At 41.4% G+C, this 16,583-nt stretch overlaps 1 protein-coding gene across 2 annotated transcripts in view; it reads left to right on the forward strand.

Moving 5' to 3' along the window:
* Nucleotides 1-16,298, forward strand: part of CSGALNACT2 (chondroitin sulfate N-acetylgalactosaminyltransferase 2) — a 28,131-nt gene extending 11,833 nt beyond the window's left edge. The window contains exons 3-8 of one of the 2 annotated variants that reach the window (XM_084766431.1): nt 1,740-1,956; nt 2,819-2,920; nt 5,651-5,829; nt 7,108-7,202; nt 10,702-10,783; nt 14,874-16,298. In XM_084766431.1, coding sequence (XP_084622557.1) covers nt 1,740-1,956; nt 2,819-2,920; nt 5,651-5,829; nt 7,108-7,202; nt 10,702-10,783; nt 14,874-15,169 — 971 coding nt within the window. In that variant the 3' untranslated portion in view covers nt 15,170-16,298. The remainder of the gene's footprint in view (nt 1-1,739; nt 1,957-2,818; nt 2,921-5,650; nt 5,830-7,107; nt 7,203-10,701; nt 10,784-14,873) is intronic. The other variant, XM_084766432.1, reaches the window with a different exon arrangement.
* The last annotated feature ends 285 nt before the right edge of the window (nt 16,299-16,583 follow it).

Here is a 16,583-nt window from a genome sequence, read left to right on the forward strand (position 1 = left end):
ATTACAAAATGGATATGGGGTCTTTATTTTTTATTTGTATGGGTGTCTTGTATGCATGTATAGTGTACCTTGTGTGTGCAGTGCTTGCAGAGACCCGGGGAAGGTATCTCAATCCTTGACCCTGGAGTTATCTGCCGTGTGGGTGCTGGGAATCAAACTCAGGTCCTCTAGAAGAGCAGCCAGCACTCTCAGCCACTGAGCTACCTCTCCAGCCCCAGGATATATATTTTTAAGATGCTATATAACTTAAAGGTCATGTAAATTTTAGATACTTGTTAATTGTTCTAACAAGACATACTTGTGTATTCCTACCTGTCTCCATATTAATGTCCACTGCTAAACATTAAACTGCAAACAAACCCGTTTTGGATATTAAGTGTTTTTAAAAGTTCTTCTTGCTTTATTCTATAAACAGTCTACCACATATAGCATTTTGTTTAACTCCAAATCGTCATGGCTGTCACAGGTATGGCTTCTGAAGTCTACCAGGCAGGGCGCAGTGCTCTGCCGGGCATTTTAGCTGTCTTCTTTCAATGGCTTCTATTTCTGCTGTTAAGTTATGTTAACTTTTATTAGTTGTTTCTCTCAAAATTCTTCCAGTTTTCTGGAAAGCTTAGTTTTTTGTATTATGCAGCAAAACTGGAAGCCGCAGAGGGAACAGGATAGTTAAGTAGCACGCGGCATGTGTTCACCCCCGCTCTGCGCTAACAGCAGGTAAACCATGCCAGTGTGTGCTCTGCAGCTTCTGCTGTAATTCCCTCTCAGCTCCTGTCACTCTGAGGACCTCACTTTTCCTCCACAGTGCCACGACTGTCTTCTCTCCTAAATTACCAGCAACCACTGGGCAGCGTCTATTCCTCTTCCAGGAATAGTGTGGATTAGTGTGGATGTCATTCCTTCCAGGAAGTGGCCTCTAACCTCAAGCCTAAAATAGTGGCGCTTTCTGTGTGCTCCTGTCACCTCTAGAGTACATCCTCTGTCATAGGACTTGTTTTATTATGTGACGTTGCCCATCTCCTGGTTAGTTGTTCTTTCTAGACTGTAAGCCTTAGCAGGGTTGGGGAGTCTATCCTTTTCTCTCCTGAGTGTTACACTAAAAAATCGTACTGTCCAGTCAGTGTCCACACTGGTTCCCTAAACAAATCTCACTCATTGTATTGAAGTCTGTACTAATACTTTTGTCTGACTTTTTGATAGATAGATAGATAGATAGATACACATGTGTGTAGATACATATATACATACACATACTACACATCACATTGCCACTGTTTATTTTTCTGTCTTCCTCACTAGACTGACACTTTCTCATAACTGAGACCACATGGTCTCTGTTTCATCAATGACTAAGATGAAGGTACTTGATTCATTTTTATTGAGTTGCACCATGAAATAAAAGTTTTGACTCTTGGGCTCAGAATTTAATATTACAGAAGTAATGTGTTTGGCACTGTAGCAGTAGCGTCTGGTATTAAGAGGGAAAGTTGTACGTAAAAAGGAATGATTCCTATTGGGTGTTATTTTGTGGGTTGATTAATATAGCGAGCAGTAGTCTTCTTTTGTAGACCTTTTCTTCTAAACAGGAGCTGGTTCCGGTTGTATGTAGGGGAGGTATTTTCACAAACAGATAAATCCCTGTGGTGTGGCTGAATACTTCAGATCATTCCCTGAGGGAAATCTGTATTTCTCTTGAATTTACATTTTGACATGAACTTGGTTTGTTCCAAACTCTTTCTTAGGCTATTATCGTACTGAGAGAGATAAAGGAACACAGTATGAACTCTTTTTTAAGAAAGCAGACCTTTTGGAATATAGACATGTGACTCTCTTCCGCCCTTTTGGACCGCTCATGAAAGTGAAGAATGAAGTGATTGACATCACAAGATCAATTATTAATATCATTGTGCCACTTGCCGAAAGGACTGAAGCATTTGCACAATTTATGCAGAACTTCAGGTAACTCAGGACTTGCAGATTTGGCTATGTTCTTTACTGTCCTCCGTGCAGATTTGCTTATTTTATCTTCCCCAAGTATGATGGCTTAGAATTACAGAGTAATTTTATAGGCTTTCGGGGATACTTTCTAGGTTTTTCTTTTCCTTAACGCATATATGGTACATTATGTTTCTTGACAGTTTGAGCTCTGATATAAACTTGAGGGTGGCAACTACTTGGAAACTCAATTTGATGGCTGTATAATTGTGTTTGAATTTAAGATAGCCTGAACTTTAAAAAAATGGTTTTATGTGTATGAGTGTTCACCTTCATGTTTATATGTACACCACGTGTGTACAGTGTGTCCATGGAGGCCATAGGCAGGCATCCGGTCCCCTGGAACTGGGGTTACAGGTTGTTGTGAGCCTCCGTGTCGGCACTGGGAACCTCATCCAGGTCCTGTGCTAGAGCGAGTGGTGTTCTCAACACTGGGCATCTCTCCAACCACAAGAAGCTGAACTTTGTTTTTCATGACAGGGTTTCTCTATGTAGCGTCGTAATCATCTATAATGAGATCTGGTGACCTCTTCTGGTCATAATAAGTAAATCTTTAAAGAAAACATTTTGAAATATAGCAATAAAGTAGCCATAGCCCTCAGAGGGTTTTTTTTTTCCCACTGACACACAGGCTTTGTGCCTTTGCTGTAATACCTTCCACAATTGAGTGGTATCATCACTTTAATATTTGCTTAATACTGAGTGTGATTTCATTCTGTTGATAGTTCTTTATTCATTTCCTTGCCAAAACTTAATATAATTGAGTTCTGAATGAGTGGTGCCTTATATGTTTTCTTGAACAAATTTTATTTTTCAATTCTGTTAGAGACGTTTGTATTCTTCAAGACAAGAGGATTCATCTCACAGTTGTATATTTTGGGAAAGAAGGACTGTCTAAAGTCAAGTCTATCCTAGAGTCTGTCACAAGGTCAGTGAGCCAAAGCATACTGTGAAGTCCCTCGCACTCAGTGCTAAAGTGTGTAAGAAGAATGAGAATTTCAGATACTTAGTGCTAGTACTTTTTAAAAAATAATTTATTTATTTTTATGTGTATTGGTGTTTAGCCTGCATATTTGTCTGTGCAAGGGTGTCAGATCTTGAAGTTACAGACAGCTGTGAGCTGCCATTTCGGTGCTGGGAATTGGACCTAGATCCTTTGGAAGAGCAGTCAGTCCTCTTAACTGCTGAGCCATCTCTCCAGCCCCCTAGTGTTATTGCTTTTTAATAACTGCTGTCCTAAGGTCTGGCTGGGGGCTGTGGAGAGGGCTCAGTGGGTAGGCACTGCTGCACAAGCGTGAGGACCTGAGCGTGAGCCCTCAGTCCATGGACAGCTGGGCGTGGCCGCATGCGTGTGTCACCCCAGTGTTCTTACGGCAAGATGGGTGGGAGACAGGAGAACCTCTAGAAGTTCACAGGCCAGCTGATGTGTTCAGAGACAACACAGAGACCCTGTCCCAAACAATATAGAAGGAAAGCCTAACCCCCAGGATTGTTCTCTGGTATTTACATGCATGCACACACATATGCACACAAATGTGCACCCACATGTATATGCATATACATCATACATATACATAAATAAATCACACACACAGTTGTCTGAGTGGTGTGGTAGTGTTGGTAAGTTTTTCCTTTGACTCTACAAACCCATCTTCCCTTAATTGCTTAGCGCAGGTAGCCTGGGGTGATGGGATGCTGCCTGACCTCTGCTTGCCCACTTGCTGTACTCTTGCAGGCTCAGTTCACTTTTCTAAAGCTAATCTCTGCTTTGATACCATCTAAACTTAGCTCACCTTTCTTCCCTCCTATGTACCCATGCTTCTGCTCTCTCCTGAAAATGGTGCTTATTACAACCTCTCATCCGATTCTGCAGTACACAATAGACACTATTTTGTTTCTGTGCTTCTACAGCCAAACTTAATGGAAAAGTACTTCTATAACTAGCCAGGTTTGTACCTGACACATAGTAAGTGTTCAAAGATATGAATGAATGAATGAATGAGTTAGTAGTTCCTTAATAATTTTTCACTCTTTAAAGTGAAAATTTCCTCTCCAATCATGGGCCCAAATTTATCCCTTTTCTCTATACCCTCCATGGTGGTTCTTTTACGTTTGATAGCCTAGCCTTCCTTCTTTAAAATGTTCTTATGCATATAAATTTTTAATGTAAATATGCTGTATATTGTTAGGTTGGTTGTTTGCTTTCGCTACATGTAAACTGCATGTCTTTTGTGGCCTTTTTATCTTTGTGCTGGTTGTGAGCAGCCATTTCTCTTGGATTATCCAGCTAAGGTCTGTAGAATCCCACCTGCTGTGCTCCAGGTGTGCTGCTCAGGCAGCTGGAAGACTGGACACAACTGAGAGGGTAAAACTCTGTCCCTGACCTGCAGAGGCTCTCACAGCCTTGAGGACAGAAGTACGGCCACCACCCTTCCCTCTCCACGTCATGGTGGCCCTCTTTGTGCTCACAATCAGACCACTTTCATAGCCCTGGGCCTAATGTCTGAGAGCCAGACTTCTTTTACTCTTTGCTTCTACTTGTCTCTGGTGAGTTACTTCTAATTGGGACTTTTTCTCTGTTCCTTGCCTGCCACTGTCACCACCTAACTAGTTCAGTGACTCGCTAGCATTGGTGCCAGCGGCACCTGGTGGATCACTAAAGCATGAAGGCCTTCTCCACCCCGGCTTGTCGTGGCTCAGGGTTAGCCTACAACTTGCCATCAGTCGGCTTGCCAGGAGGTCTGCCAGCTTCACTGAAAAACACCTGAGAGCCCTGCTGACCCCTCCTTCCCTGTAAAGAACTAACACAGTGGTTTGACGTGGGATGGTGGCGCTCCTCAGTCTGGCTTTCCTCTCATTCTTCCTCTTTCAGAGTTTGTTGGTGTGGCCCTCTCCTCGTTGTTCCCCATATGCTTAATCTGACCCCCTACTTCCTCTAAAAATCTTTGCTTCTGAGAATGATTTGAAATGGCCTTTCTATTTGCCACTGACTTGGGGATTCTATCAAAAGACTTTGTAATTCAAGTTTCCCATCTGACATTCAGCTTCTATAGGCACAAGTAATCTCTTCCCAGAACCACTGTTTGTTCATTCATTCAGCAAATATTTATTGAACTTAACTACTCTTTAGGGCCAATGTGTCATAGTGACGAGCACAAAAATCAATCTTGATGGAGTGGGGAAAAACCCAAATAAACATGTCCCATGATACTAAGGGAAACAGCTGAAGAAGAGAGGGTAGAGACTAGAGAGCTGACTTCCCATGTGGTATCAGGGGGGAGGCCTCTGACAAAGCGGGGGGGGGGGGGGTGAGGGCCTGAAAGAGGGCAGAAGAGCACTTTGTGTATCATTTGTATAGAATGCATTATTAGTTACCAGAAACTATGGCTGTTTTTTCATGTATCTACATTTCTTCCACATGCATGTTTAATATCTCAAAAGAGAGTGCACCTTTTAAGATTCATACCATTAGCACATTGCTTCAGATGTGGCCATTTGATGAATATCTGCCACTGATAACGAACAAACACATATTTCCTTTCCCTGTGTGAATATCTAACCAACATGAATATAGAATGTATGTTGTAAGTTCTGTTGTAGAGAGGACATTGTCACACTTTAATGGACTTACCAGCTCTTGTATTTGCTTTCCTCATAGTGAGTCTAATTTTCATAATTACACCTTGGTCTCACTGAATGAAGAATTTAACCGTGGCCGAGGACTAAATGTGGGCGCCCGAGCTTGGGACAAGGGAGAGGTCTTGATGTTTTTCTGTGATGTTGATATATATTTTTCAGCTGAATTCCTGAACAGCTGCCGATTAAATGCTGAGCCAGGTGCGTAAATACTGTTACATGAGCTGAGTGAATAAGTTTTTTATTAAACCTTAGGATATTTTTCAAAGTTACATTAGGCATAGTTTAACTGAAACTTCGACTCTCTGATTCCAAATTCTTTGTTTTCTTGGAATCAAATTCCAGCAGTTCTTTCGGAAGGAAGGTGAAGAAAGGCAGGGCTGGGGTGATCTCAGTGGTGGAGTGCTTGCCTAGCATATGTAAACCCTCAGGTGTGTGTGGAGATGTGGAGAGGGAGGGTACGAAAAAGGAGGCAGGTCTGCAAATTGACTTTCAGGACAGAAGGAGTCACACAGATGGTGTAGAGGGCAGAGTTAGAAGTTCTTAGTCTCAAGAAGATACTGTGCACACACACACACACACACACACACACACACGCAGGCACACGCACATGCACGCACACACATGCACACAAGAGTCACACAGATATGGTATAGACGGGAGAGTTAGAAGTTCTTAGTCTCAGGAAGATAGTGTGTACACACACACACACACACACACACACACACACACACACACACATGCACGCATGCACGTGAGCATGCCCACACACATGCATACACACTCACACTCACGCATGCATGTACACACACACACACTCATGCATATACCTTACACAGGCATGCAGAGATCTATACACAAGTGTTTGGTCTCCAGATTATACAATTTAAAGTGATTTATGATACATTGCTTTGCATGGTAGATATGAAACAAATTTGTTAATTTATAAATATAAAGAATTATATAAAGAGGCTGCCGTGTAACAGGTTCCTTGAGCATTACTAAGTAGTTGATGCTAGCATACAGGGCCGAAGGCAGTCATAGCAAGGGTTCCTCTACTGAGAGGAAATGACCTAACTAGCTGGTAAGGTCCTTGAGTGCCATCAGTTTGGATGAGAAAGTCTTCTCTTTAACTTTCCCAGATCTTAGTTTAAGTCTGTCTGCAGTTCTGTTTTATTATTATTTTATATATCTATGAATTGCACAGTCAGTGTTCTGTGTATCTACTGTGTATCTACTATTACTGAAGAGTAATAATAAAAATGTCTGAGTTTCTTGGTGCTCATAAGTGGTTAACTTACATCTGTTACTGTTCCAGTTTCAGTTTGACTTTTAATGTGTTTTCAAATGAACAGTGTCATTCTGTAACTTGAGAATTGAAAGACTTATCACAATGATAACAAAATAAAGTCTCCATAGATACAGTAATAAAAACCAGCCCTTTATTTGAGTGAGATAAACCTATATTTTTATTTGTAGGTAAAAAAGTGTTTTATCCTGTGGTGTTCAGTCTTTACAATCCTGCCATTGTTTATGCTAATCAGGATGTGCCACCCCCTGTGGAACAGCAGCTGGTGAGATTTTTTATCTTTGGTTATGAAAGGCTCCATGATTTTTTTCTAGTTTCCTTTATGTTTGTTGTACAAGTAGACATAAAGTTTTCATTTTAAAAATTAGCTGTCTCGGGAGGCAGAGGCTGGCAAATTGCTCTGAGTTCAAGGCCAGCCTGGTCTACAAAGTGAGTCCAGGATGGCCAAGGCTACACAGAGAAACCATGTCTCGAAAAACCAAAAAATAAAAAATTATCTGTTTCAAACAGTTTCGTAGCTTCTTTTGCATTACTACCCCCAGCAAAAGGCTTTCATTTCTCTAAGTGGCAGTGACAGGAGAAAGCAGTTAACCACAAGGAAAATCCTCATGTTCCAGAGTGTACTGACTGTATAGCCACATTTCTGCCAACTTTTTAAAGTAACACTAAAACTAATACTAATTTTTAAACTCCACTAATTGGAAATTAAAAAATAACTATCAGGGAATAGTATGCTATAGGAAATTATGTAGAAAGTCATGAAAGGCAAATGCCATGCCTCAAGGCCTGTAGTTATCACCTAAGCTATACTTAATACGCTTACTGTTTGAAATAGTATGGTTCACAGAGATGTTATGCAGCTAGTACATAGTGTTCTGCGCTTTATTCACCTGGTTTCTCCGCCTTAGCACTGTATGTTCCCTTTACCCTACATGTAGGCCAATATGCTTAGTATATATACAAAGAGGACCAAAGTGGCAAATTGATTACTCACATCTACTTTAATGTGATGCCTCAAATCTCTTGATGTATTTAATATCTAAAGTGATACTAAAAATAATCAGTAACCACACATAATAGAAAATAAGTTAAGACACAAATATTAATCAACTTTACTAGGAATAAAAGAGCTTTGTGAAATCACTTCTTTTAAAACTCACAGCCATAGCCTGGCATGGTGGCGCAGCACTCAGGAGGCAGAGGCAGGCGGATTGCTGTGAGTTTGGGGCCAGCCTGATCTACAAAGCGAGTCTAAGACAGCCAAGGCTACACAGAGAAGCCCTGTCTCGGGGGTGGGGGTGGGGTAGGGGATCACAGCCATGCAAGGGAAGCTAGTGGGAATGTAGGCCAGCTCTGTGGGTTCACGCTTAAACAGCTTCATCTGTGATCAGTGATGACTGCTGCTGGGATCTGCTGAGCAGATGATCAGAGCTTAGAGTAGCACTATGCATAAATTGATAACATTAGACACAAGCAAAGTCGAATAAGAAAGTCACTAGTACTTACTGTAGTGAGTATTGTATATCAGGAGGAAGGCATGAAGTGTAAATTAGTAAACCAAAGTGTGAGTATGCAGGAAAATGGACGTGCGGTTATATTTCCAGGTGACTTGTTGTAATACTGAAATTGTGTTCATTTCTTTTTTCCCTCTCTCCCTTCCTCCCTCTCTTTCTTCCTTCCTTTCTTTTTGAGACAAGGTCTTACTATGTAGCGTAAGGCCAGCCCAGAATTTACTGTCTAACCCAGGCTGGCTTCAGACTTAAGCCTCAGTCTTCTAAGTCCTGGGAATCACAAGTATGTAGCACCGTGCCCAGATGGATGACATTATAATAGCAGCTAATGTTTGTATGCCTTGTACTGTGTGAAAGGTGTGGTTCCAGTTGACCTGCGTGTTAACTCACTTAATCCTCCTGACAGTCTTTGTGATAGATGTTTCATGACTCCTTTTGACAGATGAGAACATAGCTGTGCTGCTGCTGTATCCGGTGACCTGACCATATTGGGGCCCTGGCAGTGTGCTCCATGGTCACTCTAAAGCACTGCATAGACTGCCTCTGTTACATCAATTCATCCAATATTGAGGGTCTGTTCTGCGCCAAGCGCTGTATTTCACTGGGAACCTCAGCACCCATAACCCTACCTGGTTCATAGGAAGCTTTATTCTGGAAGAAGACAAAAATAAAAGTCTGATAGCAAGCATGATTAAGACAAACCAAGTTATAAAAACTGATGAGGTGGTTTCTGTGCTGTGTTCAGCCAAAAGGGCATTTCAGAGCTGAGGCTGCTGTCAGCCTTGGGATAGCTGGAAGGAAGCAGCTCAGCAGTGGCTGAATCTCCTCGGGTGGTTGGGCACAGTGCTGGCCCAGGTCACATGGAATGTGTGGGTCCCCTAGGAGTTTGCATTGTGTGCTGCCTATGCTGGCAGCATAGAGAGTTAGAAAAACTAACTCTGGCAGGAAGCCGCCAGAAGGAGTTCAGCAGCAGATGGAAGTGGGGGTGTGGTTGCAGCCGGGCAAAGGTGTTAATTGCACAGAATGTTTAGATATATTTGGACACAGAACTGATAGCTTGTTGTTAGAGCAGATGTAGAGACTGACGAAAAAGGAGTGGAAATAGGAAAGGTCAGGGCTTAGCTATAGTCATGGTGGATGTTGCCTGTTGTCGTTGTGAACCTGGTGTTCCGGGGGTGGGACTTGGAGGCTAGAGATTTAGGTCATGGCTAGGCTTATACAACAGTAAAGCTATGCAATAACTATGGACAGCCGGGATTAGAAATGAATATATACTGGCTGGCTATTTTCCCACAAATTGCTGATTTTATGTTTCTCTACTTGGCCTTCAGCAGCAAGAACTTTATTTTAATATTGGTTTTTCCTCATAGCAGAAAAGGATTTGGTAGCTCTAAGGTTCTAAATGACCCTTCACCAGTTGTTGGCAGACTCTGTAAAGAGTCACTGGGAGATTCTTTAGGCCTTCTGGGCCAGATGGTCTGGTTGTAACTACACAGCCAGCTCCCTTCCCTGTACTGTGGGAGCCCCCTGATGTCTTTGTCATGATAAGTTTATTTAAAAAGTAGTGGCTGGCCAGAGGTAGCCCAGGGCTGTAGTCTGTTGACCCCTTGCTTATGCCACATAAACAGAACACGTTGTCTTTCCTGCAAACTCTTTCATGAGAGCAAGGGGATCTTTGGTTTCTAACGTGCCCAACAACTTCCCTTTTTAGCTTGTTGGTTTGAATTCTGTCTTAATACCTGTTAGCAAACAACTTACACAAAGTGGGTGAAACTGTCTCATGGCTACAGGAGTGTCCATGCCCTGCTGAGAGCTACAGATGACAAGAGTTCCCTAAAAGCTCACGAGCTATGTGGGATCAAATAGTTACCAGAACAGAACTACACTGAGGAAGCCAGGGAAGTGGGTGCTGGGAAACACGCAGATAAGGGGTGTGTGTAGAGGTGATGGTGGTACATTGTGATATGTGTACATTTAACTCCTGCCCTTGTATCATGAGTCCATTGAAGTTATTAGTAACCTCAGCTGGAACTCTGTACAGGCTTGAGTTCAGTTAAATTGCAGGTGATAAAAATCTTGTTTTCATGGAGATTAAGATATTCACTCATTTTTTAAGGATTTAACAGCATAAGTACATATGATCTTTTATCATTCACATAAATGCAGGAAATTTTTTTGTAAAATCGTTGTTTAATTTATTAAAGCTTACAGTTATTAAAGATTAAATTGATTTTTTTTCTTCTTTATCATAAGGTTCATAAGAAGGATTCTGGTTTTTGGAGAGATTTTGGCTTTGGAATGACTTGTCAATATCAGTCAGATTTCCTGACTGTTGGTAAGTATTCAATACATCTAAAGCTAGACCCTCATGCCTCGTCTAGGCCCTATGGCATTTTCCCAAAAGGTTTCAGATTTGAGTACTTTGTGTTAAATTGTGATGATTTATATCTGAACTATAGTAAAAAATAAATAAAAGTAAAGCATAAAAAGCAATAAAAATAAAGGTAAAGCAAAGTTGATAATTAATGTCTTAGATTATAAAAATGAAGTTATAAAGGTAAAAGCTAAATTTACTAGTTTCTAAGGCAGGTTTTTATAAGAAAAACCATAACCAGGTAACCAGCAGGGAAGCAAGGGGGAGGGCAGGATTATATAATTTTGACCAGTTAAACACAAGAAGAATAGATTTTGTTCTGAGTACAATGTCCAGATAGCTAGACAAAGGATTTTAAGCTGATTGGCTAGGATTTAGGGTAGGGGAGTTCTTGGATATTTACCAGCTCTCTGGGAGTAAGGAACACAGCAGGATGTTTTGGTCTTAACTCTAATAGAACATACATTTATCTTTAACCCAAGCAGAACATGCATTTATCATCTGTTGTTTAATTCTAAGTAGCAAGCATTGAACCTTTGTGGTTTCAGGCACATAGGGCCTGAGAACTTAATTGCACCTTATAAAATAAAATGGCTTCTGATATGCTAAGAGCAATAGCTGAAGTTAACAGAGGAGCCACAGTTATGCTAGGAAATATATATAGCCCCTCAGTATTAGTCACAGCAAGGAGAAAAATAATACGTCAGATAGTTGTGTTTGACCTTTTCAGGAATTGCCATGGTGCGTTCCAAAAGGGCTATATCCATTTATTTTCTCCCAGCAGTGCATGATGGTTCTAATGTAACATTTACGTATGTGTGTATGTAGTCTATGTATGAGTGCTTGTCTGCATGTACATCTGCATGCCAGAAGAGGGCATCACATTGCATTATACCATGTGCTTGTTGGCAATTGAACTCAGGGACCTCTGGAAGCGCTGAGCATCTTCCATCCCTCTTTTCTTTCTTTTTTCTTTTTTTTTCCTAAATAATTCCAGCTGTTAGAGTGTATCTGAAGTAGTATCTTGTTGGGGGTGGGGTTGTTGTGTAGTTTGTTGAGGTCTCAGTGTTTTAGTAGCCCTGTGACCTGTACTGTGATCTTGGTGCGTCTGTCTTCCCTCTGCTTTCTCTGGGCAGGGCAGCTAGAGGGAGAATGGAAGTGGATCTTGCCTTACTTCAGCCTCTGACTTAAACAGCGGACAGACTAGGTTCTGGTAACAGTTCTCCCGACCTCAGGCTTTAGACGAACTGGATTCACTAGTATATTTCAGAATGGTGTCCTACCCCACTCTCGTACCTTGCTTTCTAGAAATGAGGTGTTTTAAAAATCTACTGGATCTTTTTCTCTCTCCACATTGAGAACTTAGTGGGGGTAGGTAAGGTTCCCCACTATGAAGCCACTGTGGTGGGCCCCATGGAGTCCCTGACGCCCACCCTTGTCTAGCAGGTCAGGAACTGTAGGTTTTCCTGTCCCAGTACTGGTTCTTGGAGAAATTTCTTCTGCAAGAAATAGTGATTCTTTGTGTCTGCTTGTCTCTCCAAGTTTCAGCCTGTGACCTTACTTCTCAGAAGGATGTAAGAGAAATGGCTGATTTTTCAGTTTGTTCAGCTTTTTATCTGTGGGTCCCAAGCGGTGGTTTCTAAGCTTCTTAAAGATCACACTTACAGAGTACTTTCTGTGCTCAGTTTAGGCATCTGTACTCTAATATTTGAGCAGTGTGTTCATGTTTGTAAGGAAGAAAGACAGAGCTGTATCAATTTAGCATTTATTTCAGATATGACTGTTTAAAGTTTATAGAGATCCTAATTGTAATTATATCATATAGGATAATTTGAAAAGAAACATAACTTAAAATCTTCTTCTTCTTCTTCTTCTTCTTCTTCTTTCTTTCTTTCTTTCTTTCTTCTTCTTCTTTCTTCTTCCTTCTTCTTCTTCTTCTTTCTTCTTTCTTCTTCTTCTTTCTTCTTTCTTCTTCTTCTTCTTCCTCCTCCTCCTCCTCCTCCTCATCCACCTCCTCCTCTGTCTTTCTTCTTCTTCTTCCTCCTCCTCCTCCTTCTTCTTCTTCCTTTTTTTTTTTTAGACAGCATTTCTCTGTGTAATAGCCCTGGCTGACCTGGACCCGCTTTATAGTCCAGGCTGGCCTCAAATTTATAGAGATCTTTCTGCCTCTGCCTCCCACGTGCTGGGATTAAAGGTGTGCATCACCATGCCCAGCCCTTAAGACTATTTTCTAACTGTTCAAAAAACTTCAAATACTTTTTTGTTCTCCCTGCTTTTTAAAAAATCAGTAGGTTAGCTTGAACCCAACTTAAGAAGTATCTCACTTTTCTGGTAAGTGAAGACTTTCATGGGACATGCCCCTTGGGCTAGTGTCCAGTCACAGTCGTAGGGGAGGGGAGTAAGGTGAAAGGGGAGTGAGAGGAATGGGAGGATACAAGGGATGGGATAACAATTGAGATGTAATATGAATAAATTAATAAAATATTTTTTAAAAAGAATACTTGGAGGTGAGATAGGAAAAAAAATAAAAGTATCTCCATTCCACTGTCACCTCCTGCAGTTAGCCTCTGTTCTACTGCTCCATCAGAGTTGTGCTAATAAGATTATAATAATGCTAATGCTGCCACGCCCACTGGTGTGCTCTTTCTCTTTAATTTTTTCAGTACTGGGGCTGACCTTGCTGCACCCCCATGCACTGCCTTTGTTTGTTTGTTTGTTTGTTTGTTTGTTTTGAGTTAGGCTCTTATAGCTCAGACTGGCCTAAGACCCCCTGCCTTTACCTCATGAGTGCTGGTGTTCTAGCTGTGTGCTACCGTGCCCAGCGTTCTTTGGTTTGGGGTTTTTATTTTTCCTTTTTGTTTTCTTTCTTTTAAGTTCCTAATTGAGTAACACACTTGACAATTTGCTCCTTAATTGGCTACCATCTTGGTATCTTTTCCAGAGTTTTTTCCTTTGCCTGAGTTCATGTCTCAGCCTCTACCTTTCTCTGCCTGTGTCTAACCTCTAAAGCTTAGCATGCGTTAGTATTTAAACCTAGGCATTACTTTTCTTCTGAACTCTCTCAGCAATCCCAATTCATTCCTATGGCTTCAAACCATATGCTGCTAAAATTCCTGCCCTAAGGAAGATGGAAGTAATGTCCCCCCTTCCTCCAAGGGGAGAACCACAAGCTAGACCAGTACAGTTCACTCCAGTGCATACATTAGGCTTACAGACCACGAGGTTGCAGGCAGGAGAGTAGGTGATTTTAAAGCAGCCACATGGGAAAGCCTGCACTCAGGTGGTGGCACACACCTTAGTCCCAGCACTCCAGAGGCCAGTCTCTGTGAGTTCGAGCCTAGCCTGGTCTACAGAATGAGTTCCAGGACAGCCAGGGCTGTACACAGCGAAACCCTGTCTTGAAAAACAAAAGATTCCCATGACCAAGTGCCCTCTCACTGGTCCTTCCTACACTGGGTATGTACTAAGCCCTCCCAGAGGCCACACACAATTAGGACAGAATTACATATCCCTGATTGGGAGACGTGGGTCCCTACAGTGGGGGTCCCTGCTCCTCCTATAATGGAAGGGCAATAGTCTACAAGTCCAGTTGTGGTGATCTTTTGCAAGGAGGCACAGCTGTTTCATGTGGCCCAGAGAACAGTCCTGTATAACACTGTCTATGCACCCAGTCTTAAACTTCCATCTCAGGGTTGTCCATTTCCTGTGCTTTTCCCTATAGAAAGTTTGCTGTATCCCAGAAGATCCTGTTTCTTGAAGAATAGGAAAAAAATATATTGATGGTGGGGTTGTGATTTGTTTTTCTTTCTCCTTTGACTTTCTGTAGAACTTGCTGTTCCTAAATATTTATTGCGACAGCAGTGTTCTCAGCAACTGATGTTGAACTCACATAGTCTAAATGTCAGCTGTTAATGGATTTCCAAGCCAGGAAGTCACCCGCTATGTCTTTGTGCTGTGCCGTGCCATCTCATTCAAAGCAGAACGTTTACTATTAAGACGCTTGTTTGTGCCTGGCTCCCAGACACTGAAAGTGCCCGTTTTGTGCCTGCAGGTGGCTTCGACATGGAAGTAAAAGGCTGGGGTGGAGAAGATGTTCATCTCTACCGAAAACACTTGCACGGTGATCTCATTGTGATTCGGACTCCAGTGCCTGGTCTGTTCCACCTCTGGCATGAGAAGCACTGTGCGGATGAGCTGACCCCTGAGCAGTACCGAATGTGCATCCAATCCAAAGCCATGAACGAGGCCTCTCACTCCCACCTGGGAATGATGGTCTTCAGGGAGGAAATAGAGATGCATCTTCGCAAACAGGCGTACAGAACAAACAGCGAGGCTGCTGCGGGGTGACAGCCACCAACACGTTAGACTGCACACAAGCCTTAAGTCCAAGTCTAGATTCTGTGCCTCTTCCAGAGAAAAACTTTTATTTTTCACATTCTTTCTGAAATTTTTTGTAGTTCAGCTTAATGTAAGAAGAAAACACAGGTGTTGGTGCACAGCCTGCTTTGTGAGAGTTCTGTAGCATGAAACAGTTGACAAAATGAAATTTGGTATTTGTTCCCAAAATAGTTTGAATTATATTCTGCTTTGTACCTATGTCCTGATTGGCCCCACGTGTGTGAGGCTGACGTTGGGTTGGTCAACACATTCCCTACAGGGAGCAGAACATTGGGTGGTCATGGTGTACAGGCAGCTATCACCTGCCAAACACTAAGCCCATCATCTGAAAATGGATGACTCCAGTTTTTAAATGAGAGCTTCTGTTGATCACACGCAGACTGTTCTGTCACAGAGAATAATAAAATGGCACATCTGAAATCTACAGCCCATCACGAAGGCATAAATCGAAGCCCCTTAACCTCTTGTTGCTTTACCTCTGAATATCTGTTTTTAAGTAAATAGATACAGTAGATATAGTTTAGAATCTATGGCTTGTTTATAAATAAACGTATTATTATGTTATCATGTACAAAATGCATAGTCAAAGTTGCAGTAGATTGTTTTGAGCATTTTATTATATCAGAATACAGGAAAATAGCTTTGTTTGGGAACATCTCTTTATATAAGCCAGATGCATCAGAACCTTCCTGAAGAGGCATAGAAGATATAGGAACATTATAGCATGGTTTTGTATGACTTTTGTTTTGCACTGTTTTGTTTAGCATGGGTACATATATATTTATTTTCTAGTATATTAACATTTGCAAAAACTGTGTTTGCATTTGTATTATACTTTCAGTTGAAAGAGTTTCATTGAAAAAACAATTTAATATGTTATATAATAAGATTACTCTTGATTTGAGAAAAGGGAAGGGAAAGTAATCTGATAAAAAAATATAAATTATGGAGTCTGGCTTGGTGATGCATGCCTTTAATCCCAGAACTTGGGGAGGCAGAGGCAGGCAGTGAGTTTGAGGCCAGCCTGGTCTACAGAACAGCCATGGCTGTTACAGAGAATCCCTGTCTCAAACCCCCCCCCCAAAAAATATATATATGAATTATGGAGTACTTTTAAAAATTATGTACAGATTGAATGTTATTTTAATTGAAGTGTAAATTATATTAATGAGACAAGATGAGTAAGAAATTATATTCCAATAGAACTGTACTATAATATTTATCACATATGGATATTTTATTATTGGGCCATTTACTAGATCCAGAAATTGGAGATAAAGTAAAAGGCATGCATAATTTTTTTAACCCTTGACTTTTAAAAGGGACCTACTATTTGTATATAACCCATGAAAACTCAGAAAAG

This window comes from Acomys minous, assembly GCF_964271855.1.
Source record: "Acomys minous genome assembly, chromosome: 17".
Classification (NCBI taxonomy): Eukaryota; Metazoa; Chordata; class Mammalia; order Rodentia; family Muridae; genus Acomys; species Acomys minous.